Raw genomic sequence first — 23,949 nt, 5'->3', positions numbered from 1 at the left:
CTTGAAAGTGGGTAAAACAGGGTTAAAAGTCACTTTCTTGTAGAGCTCGTGACGGGAACACGCAGTGTTTATTTTATCTCTTTATTTTAAATTGTTTTAGTTTTACAGTCTCTAGTGTTTTCTCACTGGTGATGGCGTTTCCTCAGCGCAGTTTCCTTCCTGTTTTCAATGAATTTCTTATGTTAGGGTATGGATGGGTGGGAGGGGGGATTGTTTTTGCGTGTATGCATATCTCTGGGTGGGGGTGGGGGGGGGGGGTGGTATTTGTATTAAGCACTGTGTGTTACATTTGATTGTATGAAAAGAGCTATATAAATAAAGTTTGATTGATTGATGACAGGAAGGCAATAGTATTGAGGGATGCTACGACCAACTTTGGAGAACTGCTGCACTCAAAATCAGCAATAGTCAAATGTAAGCTCCAACTGTAGCACCATTGTGAAAAAAAAAACGGTTATAGCTTGAAGAAACAGTTTGGGGACTATTCACGTGACTATTCTATTAGATCAAGTCTTAACGCTACAGCAAAGCATTAATGACATAGATGGTTCACATTGGTTCTCAATTACATTACCACTGTCAACCACAAAAAAGCTGGTGTCTGTGAAACAATCGTTTAGGAATGGCTCATGAAGCGTTTAGGAGACATTGCATTAACAATGTGGCACATACAGTCCCTCGTATTCAATCTTGGGCAGTTGCACCAAAGAGCATTAGTGTCTGCACAGTGAAGTTTTAACAGCAGAATGTTACGTATGTGAGATATTGTCGCACGGATTTTCAATCTATATAAGTGCATATAGGTTAGTGATTTTACCACTGACCACTATGATGCAATGCATTCTTGGTATATTGCAGTGGATCCATTCACACATATTTAGGTCACTGCAGAGACGGCTCATCAGAGAGCTCAGGCTAATTAACAGCCATGAGTCCTCTAGTGAATTGTTATAATAGACATGGAGAGAGAAGCCGGGTGAGAAGGAGAGACAGAGAAGAAAAATGACTAGATCTGGTGGAGAAAATGAAGGAGGGAAGAGAAGGTGAAATAAGAAGGTGAAGAAAAAGGCAGGATGGTTATAATGATAGCAAGATGCAAATGCCAGTTAGGAGGGAATGAGGGAATATGTAAAGTAGAAAAAGTGGTGGGGATAAAGTAAAAGGGCCTTGTACATGCTGCTGTGTTGTGCCATGCATCATCCTGAGAGCAGCAAGTCTGCTTTGGCCTCCTAAGAGATTAATTAGCAGCCTCCGCTAGCTGGAGCTGCTGAGATAGGCACCCAACTCAACAAACAAGATAAATCACCTCGGCTAAAAGCTCAAAGTTCAGCTATTTTACCACATACAGAACAGTCTTTGGAGGTACAAGACTGTCAGTATTATGTGTAGGTATGAGGAGTGAGGAAGAGTGGGGGGAAGTTAATGCATGGCTCTCTCTTTTCTGTAACATTTGGCTATACTGGGCATAGTGAGATAGGTGGCATACATACTCCCTATAATTGAGAAAACATTTCATTATTAGTAAAGTGTTGATGTTATCATTGAACAGAGGGAACATTGAATGTCAGTAACTGCTGGATAGTGTCCATGATAAACAGTGTGAGTGAGATGCATCAACTCTTCATCAAGAAAAGAAGCTAAAGTAAGACAATCATTTGACAGGTTGCTTACATGATACTGTTAGAACCAATGCTTTGTCACCATCATGAGACACCTCCATCTAACAGCCTTGGGGGAAATGTATTATTTTTATCCTTATCTAACAGATACATTATCAGTTGAGAGAGTGTTCAATCTGGTCCAAATAGCGGGCTTCTTTCAAGGTCGGTACAGAAAAGTAGGCCGAACGAAAAATCACGTTAGAACACAGCTGCACCCAGGAGAACAGGAAACTAGTTGCTACAGGCAATGTATTATACACATTCTCAGAGTACCACTCCCAACTGATTCCATCTTTTTCTTTTACCCAGAGAACTGTGTGCAGCCTTGCCTGCGCTTGACTATCAAAGTCCAATTTCCTGTATTCCCTGCTCTGTTTATCACCTTGGCCTCAATAGGTTGGTGCTGTGTTGTAAAGCTTGGTGTTGATGATGTTTCTGGAAGACAATCAGGACTCTTAGACAGAGGCCATTATGAGGTCAAATAACTGAAATGAATGATCAGGTAAAATGCTGCCTGCTTTATTATTAATCCACCTTATTCAATTTGTTTAATTCAGTGTGCAAATTCTGTTCAAAATGAAAAAGCAACCTTCAAGCAACACGCATACGAAGGCACCACAGGCAATCATGGTTCTCAGTAAAACCGAACGGGAAATGTGAGCAGAAGGAAAAGACTGTAAACAACAGCTGATGACATCTTCATCATATTGTTTTTCATAACAACCTTCCTACTGAGAATATGTAGCACAGATAGTCAATTCACTGCAATGAATAGGCAGAGAAAATGGCTCTCTTTTTCAGATGCCAATCAGAGGAAGATAATGTAAAGAAATGCACGGATTAATGCATGAAGATGGATTTTCAATAAGCTTGCAAGATTTGATAGTTACTGCGAGGTGTTGCTGAGTCAGGCTGTGTAGCAGCTTAGTCGGGGGTTATTCAGAATAAAGCGGCTCTCTATTGAGCTTCAAACTTAATGGGGACCACAGGACTGCTGACTGGTGGATGGGACAATTGAGCATAATAAATCAACTTGATGTTTTGGCTTACTCAAGCCGACCAGTGTTACACCAATAAAGCCCCTAAACTAGCAGATGCATAAGCTTGACATTATTTTTCTAATAATCTGTTATGTCTATACCAAAGTGGAAGACATTTTAAATGATTCTACTTCTTAAAGAAGAAAAAAATAAAAGATAATTATTTACTAGTGATTAAAAAGTACACAAATTGTTGGACATATGGTTGCTTTCTTTGTTACAGGTGTGTTTTGCCTTGTGCTATGCAGCCTCATTAAACAGCATCCTTTTTTTGTTAGTACGATAAATCAAAGCAACATAAACTGAATAAGTCTCAATGAATATCTCCATCCTCCATCCAAAAAATATGTCCTGGTGTCTTTGTACTGTTCACATAGGCTGTTACGTGCTGAATGCACACAGGAGGACACGTCATGTCTAGTCACTCCATTGTTTGCTCTTACTGCACCCTTGGACTCAGTCTCAGGTCCTGCTATGGAATTATGAACTCATGCACAAAGTAAGCACAATTGCATTACAAAACCAAGCAATTGTTACTGTTCATACACTCTGTTCAAGACACTTGTATCACTAAGTGCCTTCAACTGAGGACTGAGAGGACAAAACCAACAGTTTCTAGAGCGTAGGCTGGCCAACTGTGTTCCCTGTACTCATGGCGGCCACCTGGGAGCACATCCATTCCGCCTGACTAGCCTCTGTTTGTCAAAGCCAGTGTCTTGCTGCTTGGCTGATCTGCCCATCCTCTACCATCACTTGGCAGGGCTCACACACTGTGGAGCGGCCTCTTAGAATCGACCATCCTTTAAATGTGCCCTTCAATCTGTGACAAGCCTCTCAGGACAGCACACAGCAAAGTAGGGCAGAAGGCAGCTTGGCAGTGTTTGTGCCGGTGCACAATCAAATACAGATCTCAAATATTGAAAGGCAGATGTATGCACGCTCTCACGAACCCCATCTGATGCACTTAGAAGAAGCAAGTGAAATATTAATCGCTGTAGTAGGAGATCCAGGATATTTGGTTTGTGATGTCTTTCCATGTGGAAAAAGAGAGTGTGCATGCGCGTGTAACTTTGTTTCTGCGATAGTGTTTCACTACTCAATGGGTATCTTTAAATGAATATGTGAACAAATGTCAATTATTTTTTGTCTGTTCCCAAAAGTAAAAAATCACTTTATCCAGCGACATAACTATTATTATAGTCGACAACACAAGACTTGGAGAACTGCTTATCACATGACATGACATTGAACAGCTTTAAAAAGATACTTCTGTCTATTTGAGCAACTATATCCTAAACAATACCATAATGCTACAAAAAAAACTGCTGATTTACATATTGATGTGATTAAAAGTCAATAGAAATGATTACCCACACAGAGAGAAGGCAGCCACCCATGTGCCAGTCAAAGCACGCGCCAGCAGGCCAGCGCTCTGCCACGTGAGCATACCGCCTCACTGCACTGTAATTTCACCTCACCATCCCGTTCTACATGTATCTCTGCGTTCCTCCACACTGCCATCTGGACAGATGAGGAGAGACTGACCACTTTAAACAGAGGATTTATGCACTGAATACTTAAGAGATGCATCAGAGAGAAGTGGCTGTGGAGGTGAAGTGGGCTAATCGACTGACCTTCACAAGAATGACCTTCATTTGTCGGCCGGACACATCACAGCAAGCCACCTGCTAGACTGTCTGGCACAGCTAATGAAGCTCAACCCTTCTCAAGTCATTATTGAGCGCTTTTCTAAGAGAAAGCAAAATCCTACATCGAAGAGGGAATAAACCTAATAGCCATATGTTCTGCAAAATGTAATCTCTTCCACTGCAAAACACTGCTGCGTATAGCAAAAAACAAAATAGGTTTAAAAACAAAAAACACAACACACCCCTCCTATGGCACTATCTTGGATGTGCACACACTCTCACATGCACTCATAGAAACACAATCAAACAATTGCAGACGCCCACAGTTTGAAGAAGTGTTTTACATTGAAGAATCACAGTCAATAGAGCATCACAACATGATGACAAAAGTGACGACGCGTGACCCACCACCAGCTGCTGAGGTCATCAAAGTGGAAGGAAGTGCAAGCTATTCCCAACATATTTTTTGAAAAACGAAATGACAAGCAATTACCAAAGGACAATGAATCATCAGCCTTATACAATGAAGAGGTGTCATAAAAACAGAAAGGAAAAAAGGGAGGTAGAAAGAGGGAGAAAATTGAATTTCGAGGAGAATTGTTACCTAGAAGAAAGAGAAAAATAAGTTAGGGGAAAAAGTCACACTCTCTCCAGTCCAAAGTCCCTTCTAGATAAAGAAGGAAAGTAGGGGAGAGGAATCAGCATTATAAGAAGACATAGACACAGAGAGACCAACACGGACCGAACAAGACAGATGCACATAGAAACATACAGTACAGGTATACAATGGATGCCGTACCTGTTTGGCTGAGCTGAGAGGTGCTCCGGCTCTTGCGTGACATGCCGACCATGGCCTGCATTTTGGCACCAATGCTGGAGCGCCTCTTCTTGTCGTCGGTGCCTACCGTGCCCACCCCCGTGTCCGACTGGCTGCCGTCTGTCTTCTCCAGGTTACACATGTCCCCGCTCAAACTGCTGCTCTTGGTCATGTTCACCCCGCCCGACGAGCCCATCTGCCTGTTTTTCATTTTGGATGCAAAGTCACTGTCAGCCACCGCCATTGACAGGAGGGGCAAGGCAGAGGAGAGAGGACAGAGGAGGAGAGAGGACAGGAGGAGGCCAATGGAGAGAGTGTGAAAGGAGAGATGGTGGAGAAGGAGACAGCGTAGAGGACAGGAGAGAGACAGCAGGTGAGAAGGTGTGGGGTGAAAGGGAGAGAAGGACAGAGTTCAGGTACAGGAGCTCATGACTTACAGTATAGCTGGGCTTAGGGTGTTGAAGCGGATGATGTACGCATCTTCATGCAGTGAAATTTTTTTTTTCATTTCAAGTTTTTTTTTTCTAATAGTATTATATTCTATCTAACAGTTTTGTTTGGTGAGTTTACAATTGAACCATGGTGTGACACAATTAGAAACTTTTAAAAGGCCCTATTTATTTTTCTTAAGTTAATGACCACATCCATTGTTTGTAATCTTAGTATTCATATCTTAGTTCATTCTTGTGCTTAGTTTATGAGTCTTTATACATATTGTTTGTTTGTTCTTGATATTTTCTCTAGTGTTATTTTAGTATAATATTTATTCCTTTATTTTAACACTTGTTGCGTCAGGGTGAGTGTGAGCAGAACAACACTTACTAAATTTGATCTTTTGAGTATGTGACGTCTTCTAGTCCACGTTGGCCATGAAGTTAAGACTGAAGGTTTATTCTGGAGCGTGGGAACAACAGTTGACAGGGAGATATGATCAAATGCTCCAGGACCACTACGTGTGGTAAAACTGTCTTGCCAACTGCTGTTTACAAGTTCCAGAATGAAAGGTGCCCTGTGGAGTTTTTCTGGTAAACAAAGAGTTTCTGTTAACATTCGGTGCTTATCACCTAAATGTACTGTGTGTTTCCTTGAGGAGGTCTACAAAACATCTGCAGAGTTGTAATGCATTTTCTTCTGAAAAGTTTGTAACCTGAATTTGTCATATCCATGTTAACTTGCTATCAGTCTTCTTCTTCACTAGCTTTCCTAGGACATTGTTGTGTTTCTTGTCCATTATTGCCACCTGTGGAACACACTTATACATAGCACTGTGTTCTCTATGTACATCAATATAAACAAACAAAACAAGGACCCACGTACAAAAACATTTCTCCATGGTTCTACTAATGTTTAAAAACTCCACAAAGTACCTTTCAAGTCAATATGGACAAGGCATCCTTTAAATGATCATGGAAAATAGAAATTTGAACATCTACAATGTTCCAACAATTGGGAAAACTTCAACTGCTGATTAAGAATTGTTAACATGATTAACAACTCCAGAACAGCTAGCAGTAGACCTAGTAATGATTGCTCTGTCATCTGCTGTTTGAACTTTTATTTAACCTGTTTTAAACTATTACCAATATATTTATGCATTCAGACATTATTTCTGTTATAAATTATTTATACCAAGTGTAAAACGTTTTCCGAGCATACATGTGACCTAGTGTCAGTGTTAGATGTTAAATATAGCTATTCCAGTTACACACATCACAGAGATAATAAGAACTCAGAAGGTCCATGCTATTCAACGTCTAGTGCCCTCTCAATCTCTTTCAACCCACCATGAGATCAATGCAACTTTTGTTTTGCATCAGAGTCGTGACCCAGTACCTTCACTAAACTAGACACACACAAAAGAAAGTTGTCCGTCATCCGCATTGTTCTCCAGCTCATTCAGTTTGAGAGGAAATAGGCCAGGTTTCAAATTAGGCTCCTATTTTAGCTCTGCTAGTACAATTATCTTTTAAGAGACAAATTACATTCTGTATCACAGGCTCTGCATTCTTAATGGGATGAGTTACGTGCAGCGCCCTAAGGCTACTGTTCATTAATTAAAGTGCCTGACCTCGACCATGTAACTGTCTTATGAAGACAACTTATGGAGGGACATGCAGACTAAAATGGGAGACGAATCAATGCATTTCGACAAGTGACTCCATAAATTACTTCAATTAGGCTCCTTTAAATTTAGCACTTTGATATATTTGTCATTAGTGTTTAACTCCATTTTATAAGATGAAGAACTTGATCGCGTGTCTTACGAACTTTGAATCTGACATTGTTATTGGATTTCAAGTGCAGGCACAAAATATTACACTGAGATTAAAGGTAAGTGATGCTTTTAATTTAAATGTTAACCCTTGCTTAAGCTTCAACAATCTGCCTGTTCAAATGTGCCAAAGCACTAAACGCCTGGTGTCTGTGTTTCAAGTCTCATGATGCCAGACAGAGAGAGAGAGAGCAGCTCATGTTCTCAAGCAGTTAAATAATAAACAAGAGTTGCAAAGTAATCTTTGTGTATGAAAACACAGTAATACTTGCTCATATCAATCTTCTCACTGTTGACAAGAACACTCTGCACTGCTACATTTGATTTCTCAAAAACACTCCAGCCTAATCACTCCATCTTATTTTGGTTGCCTGCTTGTCCTGCATTTAATCAGATGTGCTCTAGAGGAAAGCGCACACTTGGTACCTCAGCCTGCAGTACACAGGTTTGTTTATGCTACAGTAGTTCTAATGCCAGTGGGTTTTGCAATAGATCAGCATGTACTTAAATACATAAATATTGAATGCTTAATGGATTAGTTCAGCCAAGAAGCTTTGAAGCAGACTTCAAGCACCTCCACCCCTGACCACACCATGGGCCAATGTGGTTCAGGTGACATTCTTAAATATGCTCTTTCACTATCAGCACAGTAAAGAGGGCAAGACCAGGGGGACTGGGAAATGGTTGCCTCTACAAATGATTGACTATTACTGAGGTTAAAATGGATGAGCAGAGACTCATGAGCACGGACCCTTTCAAATAGAATGAGATATTGCGTGATGCATTATTAGATTAAATGTTTTGGACAAACGTTCTTCTAGTCTAACTGAACACACATACTAGTCCCCATGCTGTAGGAAAACCCTAGATGTGTGTCCAGGAAGCAGGCCAATAATACAATTTCATATGTTTCATATTCCATCTCAACCAAAGCCAATTATGTTGGTTCAAATGGAAACGTTGTACAAATCAAACTGACTGACTGCACTTTGACTTCAAATCAACATAACTGTGTAAAATAAGTGTAAACCAACATCAACTAACTGTTCCTTTGCCACCCCTTCTCACTCTCTCCTGGCACTCATGACACTGGCATGATGACAGTGTGCCTGCTTGGAAAACTGGGACTCATTTCTCATTGTCAACCTCAGCCCAGGAACATATTGTTCCTCACCACGCACATTGATCTCCATGCAATTTCATCTGGGCCACGATGTTCCCAAGGCAAAACAAAATCCGACAACACCATGCTGTATGTAAATGGGGCAATCTTTATACTGTCAGATAACAATACCATACATCGCCCAGATAAAAATAAATATAATCTTTGAGTTTCACTTTATAACCATTTAAAGACCTCAGTTAACAGTACATGCAAAATGAATATTCATAACATACTAGCATTTAGCTGCGTTAGTACAAAGTGATTCAGACACATTGCAGTGCTTTTTAAATGTGGTCAAATCATTTAAAGACCCAATAAATACTGTTGTTAACCCCATCATATGATTGCCAAACAACTTCCTACGTTAGGTTAATTTACTTCTTAAAAGGGCCATTTCATTGACGAAACTAGGACAAACACATATCTGCTGTTTTAACAGCTGTGTCATGACTGGCATCATCCAAAGTGAATCCTGTCCTTTTTAACCCCTCATCGTGTGGCAGAAAAACAGGTTACCTCGGCAACTGTGCATACCTGTAAACACCGCTCCAAAGTGTTTCATCAGTGGATGAAGGAATTAATTCCAGTCTGAATTTCATATTACAGGGTTATCATCACACCTGCTCTCTCTCTATCCATTCGGTAAACAAGCTGTTGTTGAATGGAATGGGCCAATCAGGGGCTGTAAATAAACAGCAGTCTTTGCTGCTCTCTCCCCCACATCAATGAGCCATTGCCCAGGCAACGCTACTGGAGGAGAGAGACGTGGGGTAGAAAAGGTGAGGTGGGATTTAAAAGTGCTGATGGAAAGCTTCTTACATCCTAGAGACCACTGGATAAGATGTCAGCTTGGAGCCGAGTGTGCATTTGCATTTTCTATGCAGTGAGAGCGCACATGAAGTAAAAACACACGTGGCTATCATGATGTTCTTATGCCAAGCCAATGGGAACGGCCATATTTAATATGAAGCAGATGTGTGTTTACACTGCGACCTCAATACATTGGAGATGAGTCAGAAGCAAATGTAGCTAGTAGGGATGTTTAAGCAGAATCACACTGCCTCGTAGCATTCATACATAGACAAGCACAACAGTGAATTAATCTTATTTCACTTGAGGCAGGTAGCATCGTATCCATTACACAGCACATTCTCATTGAAAGGTCTCTAGACATAGTATTGATTATTTTCAGCGTTAGTATTGATCTTGAGGCTCTCTTAGTAAGGCTCACTCCTCTTTATACTGTGTGTTGCACAGGCTGATGGCAGAGCTTACATAACACAAAGAAAACCGATACAGTTGGTCTCTCATACCAGTGCATATCAATGGAATATCTTTTGGGAGAAAAACCTCAAAAGATGAATTAGTTATTTGAAAGTATCTGTTTATCTTCCTATGATTATTGTAAAACATTTGGTTCATTTGGAGATATTTTATATACTGTGTCAACATCACTTTATGATAGCTTTGCATTAGCACACAAATCCTCTTCATTCTTTAGCTGTAAAACAGCATTTTGAGGCTCATCATTTACTATGTACTGACTGTACAGCTTCACTCCCATGAACGTCCTCACTAAACATTAAGGAGTGATTGAAGACAGCGGTCTGTCATTTTTGAATATATCTCCTCATGTGTTGTTTTCCCAGAGAAGTGAAATGTGCGTTAACTCATGTTGGAAAAAGAGGTATATTATAGATGTATACTGTAGTTGTCATGAAGGAATTGGGTTCGATCACACAGAGTAGAGCTGTCACCTTGTTAAAAACAGGACTACTCCAGCTCACTTTCAGTCAAGGAGTGTTTGAAATTCAAATGTATCTTTACAATGCCCTTGCTAAGGCAGACTTTTTATTCACTTTAATTATAGTTTCCAGTCACTTGACTGAAAGTGAAGTGATTTCTAGTAGACAGTCTGGGTATGAGGGTTATGGTATGAGGGAAATGTTGACATATGAGGAATGTGGGAGGTTTGACAAGTTGCAGGTGCAGAGCAACACTTTGGGACGTGACAAACACAGACAACACTGACACAATACTAATGTACAACCACAGAGAAGCACAAACAGTAAAGCAACACAGACTGCAGACTTAATAGAAAAGACTGTTTCAGGATTTTTGCATCTACTCTTAGCATGAACTAGAACCTGTTACCTTGAAATAAACTTTGTACGGACTTAACCTGTATGAATCTGCTCACGTTTTCTCACATGTGCCTGACACCTACTCAACATGTGTGACATGTTTCTTTTAATCAGGCGATACACAGCAATGCAGTGTTAATCGTATGTTAGAGGGCATAGCCGGCACACTGACACTGAGCCGTACTTATGTGGGTAAGAAGCACTAACTTAGATCCTGCTGTGAATGTGATTACATGTTGAAGACATCTTATTACGTTTAACACCTGCTAGTGCTTCAGTCTCGCTTGTGCAATAAGAACATATTAAAACAAAAGTAGTATGCATGCATGAACTTAAACGTTAAGATTTCCATACATGTAGCCATGTATGGGATCACAATGAATTACAAGCATTTTTCATGCTATAAATACTTCATAAAATGTCAGAGCTAGTTGCACAAAAGGCAAAGGTAACCACAATACAATCAGAAAGACTCTTTGTAACAAGAGAACTTTGGATAAACTAAAGCATTGATGTGCCTTTAAGAAGCCGAAGATACATCTATCAACTTTACACTTTCTGCTCTTGACTGTGAGGTCTCTGGATAAAGGCTGAATGACCAGGACATTGTTTGAGTAAAGACAAATCCTATTTTAATTTTTTTGCAAATTTAGTTTGGGAATGGCACGAGGAACAATATTATTTTGTATGTATAATAAATGTTATCAATCAATATTTCATCATCATGGGTGAATAAAAGAAGCAAACTGTATTCCTATGAATATGACAAAGGTTATAGTCCTGTTAAGCTTCCTTCATTCTTATTCCACTTTCTTCCCCTACTAACTGTGACTCCCATATACAAACATACACTCTATATGTAGAAGGGACCTTTATTCTCCAAACTGTTATAATGCAGACGATATATCACTCTGCATGGCTACATAGATTTTCCTTTTGTTGGTAAATGGATGAAAGGCTACTTTCTCTTAAATGCTTGCTGTATTGTTTCCTTGTCCCTCATATCTGCTTCTTAAAGGTTTCCCCTAGTTTGGGCTGAACTTCCTCCTCCCTCTAATTCAAAAAGTGCATCAACTTTTGCGGTGCCGGGAGGCGAGCTAAGACAGTAAAGGCAATCCCAAACGTAAACAGGCTGCATTGGTTACCAAACTGTAGTCAGTTTGCTACAATTATGTAAAAGTGAAGCTACTCTACTTAAGTATAGGTGAAGAATAATGGGGCCACAGTTACAGAATGTTCAGGAGTAAAGGGTGGAGGATAGTCACCACACACTGCTTTGCACATCGTCATATAAACTTGTTAAAGTCAGTGGGCCAATAGGAGAGATACGGGTCTATGTTATTGTTAGTAGGAGAAGTCCACAGTTACAGGCTTCCACACATGTGTTACCTGAGGTCAGTCTCTGAGATACTCCTCTGGTGCAAGTCCTCTTCTTCCTCCACCAAATCCTCCTGATGCTGCTTGTCTGTGGCTACTTTCCCCCCTGCCTGTGTCTTCCCCTCTTTACTGGCCTTTCTCCCTTCCTTCCCTCCCCCTCCCTCACCTGCCTCCTCCTCCTCTCGCACTTCCCCTAACTGCTCGTCCCCCTCACGAGACTGGCTCCGCGATCGCAACTGGCTGAAGGTGGAGACAGAAGCAAGAGAGCAGCACATGCAAAGCAGAAAGAAAAACCAAACAAGCATAGCATATTGTCAACAACGAGAAAAAGACAGACACAGTGACACAGAGCAGCCAAGATCAAAAGAAGACTCATTCAAAATAACAGAAAACAGATATGGAGACTCACAGCAAAGAGCCATGCAAATGTATTGTTTTTTTTTTGCTTTGATATGAGACAACACCCAAAAAGATGTGATGTGTTTTATGTGTCAGTGTGTGTTGCCAGAATCGGACAAACATCCCCCACAGCTCCAAGTCAGATCAAGTTCAATCATTTGGTTCCAGATTCTTTCTAAAGCAGAGCCAAACCTGAACTCATCACAGTGAGAAAATGACACACAGTGCTAGCGGGTGCATTCTCCTCCAGAAGTTTATCCAGGTGCAAACAATTTCAAAGCTGAAACTGTCTGGACATGGCAACATATACGGAAAGACAAGTTCACAGCTGAAGGGGATTTGTCCGTTTCTGACAACAGCTTGATGATATGAAATAGTGAGACAAAGTGTGTTGTCCCCTGGGGTGGACATCAGCCTACCGGATCTTGCGGTTTCCTTGCGGCCGTTCTGATTGGACAGACATGTAGCTCGTGCTGCTGAACCGAGAGGCACTACTGGTTCTCGACACAGCGGACACGTCGCTTACATCACTGTCCGATGACTTGGCCGACAGGTTATCTGAGCCCCGTGGATCTCTGCCTGAACGCTGCAGAGAAGAAAAAAATACAAGTCATCAATGGTTATTGGAAAATAAATGTACCTTATACGATGCCATATGCAAAAACATTCAACACTGAACAGTTTTAAATGCTCAAAGAGAGATACTTATCTAAACCTTAAAAATGGAATACACTTGAAAGTGTGGCAACATAGTGGCCGCAAGCCTTGCAAGGACGAGCAGTCTTAATCAAGATAAGTTCTGCTGAAGAAGTGGGCTGATGGATGGGAATAAGGTAGACATATTATTTTAGCTCTCAGAGGAGTACAGAGAGGGTAGGGAAATAGTTATTTCATATGGCGCATTAGGTGTGCCATTGAAAAGGTCAAAATGTTCTAATACAGAACGAGACATTCAAGTGTTAGAAAATGGTAACGCTGAGGGTTGAATCTTGCAGGTTTTCACAATGAGTCATAATGTCTGGGAACTCAATCAATCGCCTTGACCCAGTATCTCAAAACCTTTGATCTAGATCAGAATGATCCCGATAGGATTTGGTAATCCGATCCTACCCACAATCCAGATCAAATGTTAATTTGGGGTATTTCAAAACTCTAAAGTGTAGATTAGGAAAGGTTTGATGCTAAAAATCAGGTTTATCCTGATCACAGCTGAATGTAGGATTCAGGTTAGATTTCAGGAATAAAATGTATTTACACTTTAAAATTGGTCATTTGTATAATGTATTATAAACAGCTTACGTTTGTTTAAATGTTTCCCTTGATTTGTGAAACCGTTACAGTGATTAAGTAGGCTATATAAGGTTTCAATAAAAAAACAGCAGGCAATCATAATAAAAAAAGCATATTTGATTTTAATTGTCATTTAGAAAATGAAAAAAAAAAAAAATGCTCCAAGCATGGTCAGATTGCCTGCTGCTGCTGGAGTGGTGCGAAGATATGGCTGGTTGATTATCTCAAGGTCCGTTTCTCAATCCAAACCTCATGCTCCATTTTCCAATGTCTGTGAGAGTATTTCTTCCAGAAATGTGTGTAACAATGAAGCTGAAAAGCTAAAGCCGGTGCATCTGGATGTGAGAACGCTATTCTAGCTGTTATACAGCAGCCTGAGCTTATCTAAATAGGCTACTTTATGGCTGTCTAAAGTAACGTGACTACCGAACACATTACTGTGCCAGAGCCACTTCAAGTGCCAAATGAAAATAATCATTGTTAAGAATTGTTTTCTGACTCTCAAAATAAGTTCATTTAAAGTGAGCCCACGCTGCCTATCTGGATTTGGTGATCTCGAAAGGTTCTTATCCTATTAAAGTAATCCAATCTAATGTCGCTTTGAAAAACCAGCACCTTTATTATCAGCAGGGCCTTTCTCTGTTCTGTTCTGTTATGTGTGTGTGTGTGTGTGTGTGTGTGTGTGTGTAGATGTATTTCGGTTCTAGGTGTAGCTCCATCATTGCTGATTCCCGCCACCTGTGTGACGGTGTGAGTTGAGTCTATACCAGCTCTCCTGCCTCTGCACTCACTCTCTCTCTCTCCCTCCTAGATGTAGAACACCATTTTCATGTTCTTGTTCGTATCTTCAATACATCTTATCCTTATTTGCACTCTAACTGGTGCTGTCTCCCTCTTTATTTTGATGCTTTTTATCGGGCCAGGCGTAACATAATGGGGGCTCTGCCGGGATTCAGTTTTGAGTATGTTTCTTTTTTACCTTTATCCTTTTAGACATCCTTTTTATTTTTAGATGGTTATTGGGTTGATGTGGTTTCACTCGTTATGTAGTGGCTTGAATGAATGGTCGGCTGAATTACTGTACGTGTGATACTTGTAGGTAGAAGTTGGAACATCACGTTCAAGACAATCTGTAAAACTGGATGTGTGTACATTATCCAGTGTGTATTTTTTGGGTGGAGTGTTTACTGTAAAACAACCTGAAATGAGTGATACAATTACTTGTTTTGTACTACACTGTGTTTTCAAAGCAATGGCTCAGAAGTCTTGTTTAATAATAGCGAGAGCTTTGTTTTGTCAATGGCACTTCCAACGAGGATAATGTTCAACAGACAAGGGCAACACACAATTGTATCTGCTTTTTATAGCCTGGGCTGCTCTTAAAGCAGTAGTTTTCATACCACAGAAGGAGAGCCGGACAGAGAGCCTTTGTCTCATGCGACTTGGCCCAGACTGCAGCGAGACACCAGAATCTAAACATGTCCAGGATCTCTCCCGAACAAAGTAGTAAACACTCCAGTCTGCACACACTCACTGTCACATTCCTTGAATTCACAATGAAAGGCTTAAAGGCTCAGTTCACCCAACTGACAAAGAGAAAACACATGTCCTTGCTTACATCTGGTTTTATCGAACCTAGGAAAATAATTGCAGATGATATGATAGGGTTTGGAGATATCCAAGTATATTGTATGACTTAAATGAAAAATGACCTTCCCAAAAGGTGTGTGTCTTGCCAGGAATGTTGTCCTAGTGACTCAAGACAAACCACATACCTTCCTGTAAGCATCAATCATTATTTATTATTTCCTATCTAGAATTCAAATTATTCCCAACAATAGCTGTTGAAAGTCTGTTCTGGGAATTGCCCCGAGTTACTGCAAGGTTATTTCTGGGAAGGGATAGTAGTACTTTGTCATTGCAATGTCAAATCAAAACTATCTACATTGCTCAATGCCTCAAGAAGTGAGTGAATATTCATATATAGTGTGCTTTTGTGATTTGGGTTGTACATTTAAATGTATTCAAAACTAGTCTGCTAATTATTTAGACATGGCAGAGCATTCAATAAAGAGATCGCAAATTCCTGTTACATAGTTACCTAGTACAGCTTTAACTGGCCTTTTGAAAAACAAGTGTTTATCGTATACTTTAAACTGAGCTGAACTGAGTGTTTTGGTATGTTTGTGTGCCTTTACCCCACATGTTTACAGTATGTTCACTATGCAAACAGCCAGGCACGTGATGTTGTTATGTGCATGTGTACATGCATGACTGCTTGCAAAGTGTGCCATATGGCCTTTACGCAGTGCCTTTCACCACTTTAAACAATATGTAAAATGTTTTTCTTTCTTTAAATCTGTAGTACTGACGCATACCGTGGGGCATATCTGGAGCTGTTTTACCTTGTGGTAGTCCTGTTCCAGTCTGGAGTCAGAGCCCCCTCCCTGCTTGTACTTGTTCATCTTCATCTTCATCTGCCTGGTCCTCTCCTCCATGTCCAGACCTAAGCACAGAGACAGCATGCTGTCAGAGGGGGGCTGATGCAGTGAGGAAGGTCTGATGTGAGGACAGACTGTCATGGTGAGCTATGACAAGGACAGATCTAATGGGGAAAAGCTGTATGGTCGCCTGCATTTACAAAGAAACAAAAGCAGAACCCCAAAATACTGACTGGTAAAGGGAAGCTGCATAACACAATAAACCATTGCATTTCTAGCCAGTTCCAGGCTCATTTTAACTATTTATAAATGACCTCATAATAATCAATAGAACAATAAATAGATTCCTACTACATTGTAAAGAGGCTTAGGACACTAATACTGCAGTAAATAAAATGTACGACCTCCAACAATGCTTGTGACCCCTTTTGGGACACATTGTACATGAGATTGTAGATACATGCAAATTATCTGACAGCAATCATATTCCTGAGCAGGGGTGTTGCTAGACATACATCTCTACTCAGCGTCTTTGAGTGACCTCCAAAAAAGCGCTATATAAATCTTATCAATTACTATTATTATTACTGGGACACAGCCCCCCGAACAATTTGTGCATGAAATGTGAAGATATTGGGGTGAAATTAAAGGTGCAGATTTCTTTTTTACTGGGGCACAGCAGATCAACACTGGGGCACATGCCCCTGTAAAAGGGGTCTAGCAATGCCTGTGTGCCTGAGTGATCCTTGGTCGACGCATCCCCCTCAGCTCAAACTGAAAGGCTAACAAAATCCACTTTTTTCTTCCTCATTTCAATGCCTTGTAAAATCATCATGTCATTTTGTTCACCCATCCCATCTCCTACTAAACTCAATTAAAGCACTGTTCTTTGTTTCATTTTACAATTTGCATTGTACAAACACCAAACCGTAATCGACACACAAGCTTAACAGTGTTCTCTTGAGGTTATAATTCCCCTGCATAAGAACTAGGCACATTTTAGGGAAATACAAAATAAAATTATCATCCAAAAAGTACCTCACAATAAATACTTTCTGCTGAAACTGCAACTTGTTTCTGAGTACCCAAAAAAACAATTTTGCAATCGCTACAAAAGGAGGACTTTCCCGCAGCACCTACATCTCCATCCTCTCCACTTGCTCTCTGTCTCTACTTGTGTGTCATATGAAAGCAATGATAAAGTGAAGGTGAATGCACACATAACGGTGCCATGCGCACATACTGTGTGTCTGTACACACACACACACACACACACAGAGAAAGACAAATAAAAGCAATACAAGTTAAGAGCAAATTAATGACTGCATAAGTAGGGCAAAGTGATTTGTTCTCATCACAATGGTATTAATGCTCTTCTTCTCTTAGGTATTTGTTTACTGCTGCTACTCACAGCCAACACATTGTAAATTAGAGGAAAAGGGTATTTTCCAGCATTCAGAAAGCTACGTGTTGTTATTTCAGTCATTGTGTTCAACAACAGTTTACCAAAGAACTTTCAATTTTGTTGATCAACTGATCTAGTATTGGATAATGTGAAGACATGGCTATTGAGTTAGTCCTGCAACTTGAGTCTTACTGTGACGTGAGGGTCTTTACAGCGACATTAGATGAATGGTGTAGGACTTCTTGACCTTTTTATAAATGGCACCTGCATTTTAAGGTGATTGATTTAAGTGATCACACAGTAGGTTGACATTTTGGCAAAATACACTTATTTATTTTTGTGCTGGGACTTTGGTAAGACGATTATTACCACTCTCATGCCTGAGTGGTAAATATGTAGTGGGAGTCAGCAGTTTGTTATTTAAGAAAAGCACAGAGCCTGGCTCTGTCCAAAGGTAACTTAATCTGCTTAACAGCACCTGTAAAGCTCACTTATTAGTTATATCTCTTATTTTCTTTACATGTCGGCCGGTGCAGAGTCTTCCTATAGTGTCTGCTAGTGGCCAGCAACCTCATAGGGAAACAAAGAGTGTCCTATAATTTGGAGACTATGAATAAAACTGACTATGTTTCTGGAATGTCAGCTACCCTACCTCATTGTTTCTTTTTAAAGGAAATGTAGTAGGTAGATAATAACATTTTTATACTTATTTTTGATTGGTTAAATTTTTTTTAAACTTAAATAGGCTGCAAACTCAATGAGGGAAATACTGAAAATTAGGCAAGAGAGTATACGGAGAGTAATCCAAATCAGAGGATTTCTGCTGTCGTAAGCGGCATACCTTTTCTCAGTAGAAAATAACACAGTCTCAGAGAAACCACAGTGAACATGTTTCTATGAACTGTAAGCAGAAACTGTCTGTCTTTGGCAACAACAAAAAAAGTAATTAACGTGCCAAGCCTTTTCTACAGAACACAGTGCAAAAAAAACAGCAAAAGAGAATGGAGGCGAGCGAAGCGGAAAACAAATAAAAATAATAAAGAAAAGAAAATTGCCATGAAGGGAGTTGAGGTGAGGAAGGGCAAGCGAGGAAGACGAACAGAGTGAAAAAAGGTTGGAAAGAAGAAGAGGAGTCTAGAACGGAAAAGAAAGAAAGAAGGGACAGACCTGACTTCGTCCAACTTGGTGAGTCCGTGTCTTCTGGGAACACATCACAGAATGGACAGACACAGACAGAGGAGAGGAAGATGGATGTAAGAGGATACACCAAGGGTCAGGGGGGGGGGGACACAGAGGGAGGGGGGCGTCACCGTCACTGGTACCACCGACTACGCCAGGTTGGGAGAGTGACAGTGAGGAGGATGGATGGAGGGGAGGACACAACACAACAACAGTACAACACGACAATGACAACACAACAAGCACAGAACACACAAACTCCACCATGGGAACAGGCCGGGAGCTAGCGGCTAAGAGTTGAGCTATTAGGAAATCAGAAAAGGAGGGAAAGGTTTGGGAAGGTGAGGGTTCTGTGCTTTAACGGAAAAGAATATCTGAAATAGTAAAGTGATGTTAATGTACCGAACCAGGTAGAAACTGGAGACCCTCTGAAGAGAATAGGAGGAGAGAGGTGAGAGAGGGAAGGAGGGGAAAAGGAGAAGTGGATGTCACTTGTGTCAGCCTGAAAACTTAAAAAAAAAGAAAAGAAAAAAAGCACAGAGCAGCGAGCACACAAAAGAGAGAGCCAACTACCTCACAAAGTTTCAGCAAAAAAACAGGAAAGTTGAGAAAAACATCAATGTAACCTGAGTAGAATGCAAGAGTGCACATTGAAATTGCATACACACACACCCACATGCACTCACACCCACACAGGCTAGGCTACAGTATCTTACTAAAAGAAGGTCATACGACAACAAGATCGGTTGCTTGTTTTCTAGCATCTCTGCTGCTTTCAATTACATATCTTCCCTTAATTCATAGTATATAATATATGTCCTTCTTTGCTTCCTGATTAGACCCTGACATATTCTGAGGAGGATCTTGTTTCGCGTCTCTTTCTCTGCACAGATGAATCGTGCTCTCATTTCTCTAACAGCAATCAAGACACTTCCACGTGTTTGGATCCACGTGTTTGGATCCACTGGTGGAGCAGCATGACCCCAGATCTTGGGTTCAACATCAGGGTCAGACTGTAATCAGCAGCCTCTCTGACCCCTGATAAAGAGTCAAGCTGCCCCCTTTGTCTAGCGTTCTGTTCTCCAACCTTCCTCTCTGATCTCAGGCCAGGAGTCTGAACGTAACACACAACCGACAGTGACAGCTGGGAGGGCAAGTGAAGCCCACATCGATCAGAATTCATTTTCATTCCCCCTTACACAGAATTTGCATTTAGCTCAATTAGTACTCCATTAGGGTGAATAATGAAGTGCCACATGAATAAAAAGACAATGGGAGACATCTGCCTCACTGGCTTTCATCTCTTTGTGTCAGCTCACATCGTTTCATTACAGAGTCAAATGATAATCAAGAGAACAAGGGACTTTTTTGTGCCTTACTTCGGCTGCATCATGTAAGTCTTCAGGATAAGAGAGTGATATATTACGAGGGAGATGGGAGAACAATATGTAGTGCAGCAAGTTTAGCCCAACAACCTTTGCATGACATCATTAATCATAGTGTAATTCAGTAATTCAGTTTTGACACTATGTATGTAACCACATTTTCACAATAGAGGAACTACTACAGTTCTACATTGTGAAAAACAGTGACCAAACTATCAGAAAAAATGTAAAGGTTTGCTAAACACTGGAGCAGTCAAGCTAAAATATAATTCCCATGTAGGTACAGTGAAGGAACTCTTATGAAAAAGGAACAATTACAGTATTACTGTATATGTCATATCAATTAATGTCTACCATTTTTGATAAAGCATGCACCAAATGGCAAAAGACAACAAACGCTAGAGTTGAAAGGGGACTGTTGTTGTTATCTCCAGGTATCTCCAAGTAACAGGCTCACTTAAAATGTGTCTTATGTGTCAACAGCAAAAGCAATTTTCAGTGTCTGAAAAATATTTTTCTGCTTTTATCTGACTAAAAATAGTGTAAAGCATAGTTACTGGTTTGGGAAAGTAGGTCACAACAGGGGTGTGATTACATGTCCTCTTTAAAAACAAACACTGTTGAGGAGCCCTGGCCAACCTTCAGATTCTTACCATACCTTTCCAGAATAAATATTGAAAATAGAATGAAGAGACAAGACAAAAAGAGCAATATGGAACTGGGACATTTAAAGAGAGTGTTAGTCCGTATCACACATGACATGCAGTTCTACTGCCACAAATGTATCACTGAAAACAAATGAAGAGTCAAAGCTTGTGATTCACATTGAAAGAAAACAAATATACATTTGAATAAAACGTATATCATATGCTCATAAAATGCCTAGGTGCAAACATGTAGCTGTTTGTGTTGCTTCTTTGCTGAAATTGTTTCACATTTAAAAAGTGACTCTCTAAATTAAGTTAAGCAAACTAGATCCAGTGGGCCAACCATATAACAGTTAAACTTAAATGAGGCTTAATTCAAAGGGAGGCAAAGACCTGTTTCTATGGCAGCACAGTACAGCAAGCACCACACACACACAGCACCTCAAGACACCGGCAGTGTCATTACCTTAGCAACACATGTCATGTTTTTCTATAATACATCCATGTATGACAGCATCTCATGTCCAGACAATGCTGTATGATAAAAATGTGCTTAAATCTCTTTTTTAAACTCTGGAATTATCAAAAGATCAGTGTCACTGCAAAACCACACCAAGGAATGAGAGACAGAAAAACAGAAGGACGCCATCCAGAGGCTGACCTGAGCAACCTCATGCAAATCATTGTTTTAAATAATCCTGCTGGCCAATTCAAAACATATGAAGAGAGCTCTCCTTAGATTTTAAATAAACATCCAGCGTTTAGTGTACATTGTCCAGGTCTGACTTTGGAGAGAGCTGATAAAAGCCCACACAAGCTGAAAACAGCACGCACATCTTTGGAACATCACTTTGGTAGAATATTGTTCAGACTTTGGAGGCTATTACCTTTGTCCATGAATCCATGAATATGAAACAATCAAGTTACTTTGAACATTTGGAGATGAAAAATCCCTTTAGAGCAGCTCTCAATATGTTATTTTAGAGGACATGTTATCATGCTGTTCTTGAGTCCTCACCATTAGATCCCACAAGGCGATAACATACACTTTACTCAAATAGCCTGGACAACATGGACCCGTCACAGCATTTGTTAGGGGGTTTAAATGTTTGAAGCAATGACAAAGCTAAACCTCATCAAGAGGTAGCGTGCCCCTTTCTCTTTGTTGTGACCAAACTACAAGGACCGTTTCAATTAGTTGTTTAATGTTTCTGCACTAATATGATTCATTGTGAATACAGTCTGATACTCTATCAAAGTGACCAAAGTGTCAAAACTCCACACCCAGGCAAACCAACCTGGGTCAGTAAGGGAGGGGTGTGGCTGTGTCCCTCCATCAGACAAAGAGCCATTCAGCCCCCGCTGCTGGTCCTCCCATGTCACTTCTACAGCAAGATGCACACATAACACACATACATATACACACACGCACAAACTGATCTGCAAGCTACCGAAATCATAGGGAACTTTTTGGAACATACAATGTGCTGAAAACAATATGTTGTTACTAATAAATTATAACAATAACAATAATAATTGTTTCAATATGTAAACAGTGCATTAAAAGCTTACATATTGAAACACTAATGCATATCATTTGCAGAGATAACGGAAGACAGTGTTAAGGATTGGTAAGAGAGAAAAAGACCTCTTTGCTGCTTCAGCACCAAAGTCATGGACAGCTCCTCAAAGATAATGTACTTTGCTCCATCTGCTGGCAGACAGGGGTAACAGTCTAGAAGGTTCTAAATATTAAAGCTTATACTCTGCAATACTCATACAGCAAACTTAAATGCAGAGTTCATAAAAAATACTACACTTGTTTTTTTTAAGGTGATAAATTATATTGTGACTATTTTTGGAAGTATATAGAGATAAAACTGCACTAAACATTATGTTCGACTGTAACTGACCGTCTTAAGGGAGTACTACTCAGGCTGTGAGTGTGTTGAATAATCCATCTCTAGTTAAAATGATGAATGATTTCACAATTGAAATGGAGAGCTGTCGCTGTGAGGTGGAGCTGAGCAGAATTGAACTTCTATCAAAATGGAGGGAAGATCAGGGCCTTAATGGAGCCAGAGAAGGACAGAGCAGAGATCCCAAAGCCACAGCACTCTGTACATATTAACATCAGCTCCAGCTTAATACAACTCTCTAATGTGATCACTTCAAATCAGCTCAATAAGAATTGATAGATGAAATTAGCACAAAGGGGAATCAAGTTTGAAAAAAAGGCCGTATAAATGTGCTACGGCAGAGGAGGAGGAAGAGTCACTAAGAGTAGCAAAGTATGGAGCGTCACAGACGCCAGTGAAAGAAGTCACACACAAATGACTTGTGATGACTGAGATAACCCACACAGCAAAGTCACACCACCACACTATCAGAGGACTTGCCTTTCCGACCGTTTACCGGTGGGCCCTGGGGTTTCTCCCCCCAGTCTGCTGCTAGTAGAGAGACAGATGGAGGCACATGAAAAGATGGCGCTCTCAAGCCTTACACTGCTCACCTTCATTCACCACTCTACTATGCCCAATGTGCAACAATACAAATGAATCAACACACACAGATCCACACACACAAACACACCGCTAGCCAAACATACTGAATAGCAGTTAGCTTATAAAAGCCACTACACAAAAATACTATGAAACTTCCATTTATATTGCTGTACATGTGTGTGGTTAATAGAAGCAGGCATTACTGTGCTTCTCATAAAACACACCACTTTGTAGCAGCATTAAGCCTGCAGATAATCACACAGAGCACAAACAATACAGAAGGTTGGAAAGAGAATGTCGTTTTCTTTAGAAATGCTACACTACCTATGCACTCCCTCAGTCAGCACAAGGGCTATGTCAGTGTTGAGTAATAGCACCACACAGTCAAAAGGAAAAGAAGCACGCCACATTAACAGATGGGAAAGTAGGAAGTGGAAACTGTGGGAAACTCCAGCTTGTGCCAACAGTCTGGCTGTCCATTCAAGCCTGTGTATGAATGTACTGTACTGCAACACTAACTGTACATTACTATCGTCTAGAAAAACTAAATATGAGCTCCAATTAGTTTTTGTTT

The 23,949-nt window shown here is 40.4% G+C and overlaps 1 protein-coding gene across 8 annotated transcripts in view; it reads right to left on the bottom strand.

Annotated features, from left to right (window-relative positions):
- Positions 1–23,949, bottom strand: part of rims2a (regulating synaptic membrane exocytosis 2a) — a gene marked incomplete at its 5' end in the record, with an annotated part of 144,434 nt that overhangs the window by 9,838 nt on the left and 110,647 nt on the right. For 3 of the 8 annotated variants that reach the window (XM_080039834.1, XM_080039836.1, XM_080039835.1), the window contains 3 exons: positions 5,150–5,394; positions 12,944–13,110; positions 16,220–16,320. In XM_080039834.1, coding sequence (XP_079895960.1) covers positions 5,150–5,394; positions 12,944–13,110; positions 16,220–16,320 — 513 coding nt within the window. Of the gene's footprint in view, positions 1–5,149; positions 5,395–12,137; positions 12,366–12,943; positions 13,111–16,219; positions 16,355–18,823; positions 18,861–23,949 lie in introns of all 8 variants that reach the window. The other 5 variants (XM_080039830.1, XM_080039831.1, XM_080039833.1 and 2 more) reach the window with 4 other exon arrangements.

Source organism: Ammodytes marinus, assembly GCF_949987685.1.
Source record: "Ammodytes marinus genome assembly, chromosome: 13".
Classification (NCBI taxonomy): Eukaryota; Metazoa; Chordata; class Actinopteri; order Uranoscopiformes; family Ammodytidae; genus Ammodytes; species Ammodytes marinus.
This window is presented reverse-complemented; position numbering and strand designations above follow the sequence as displayed.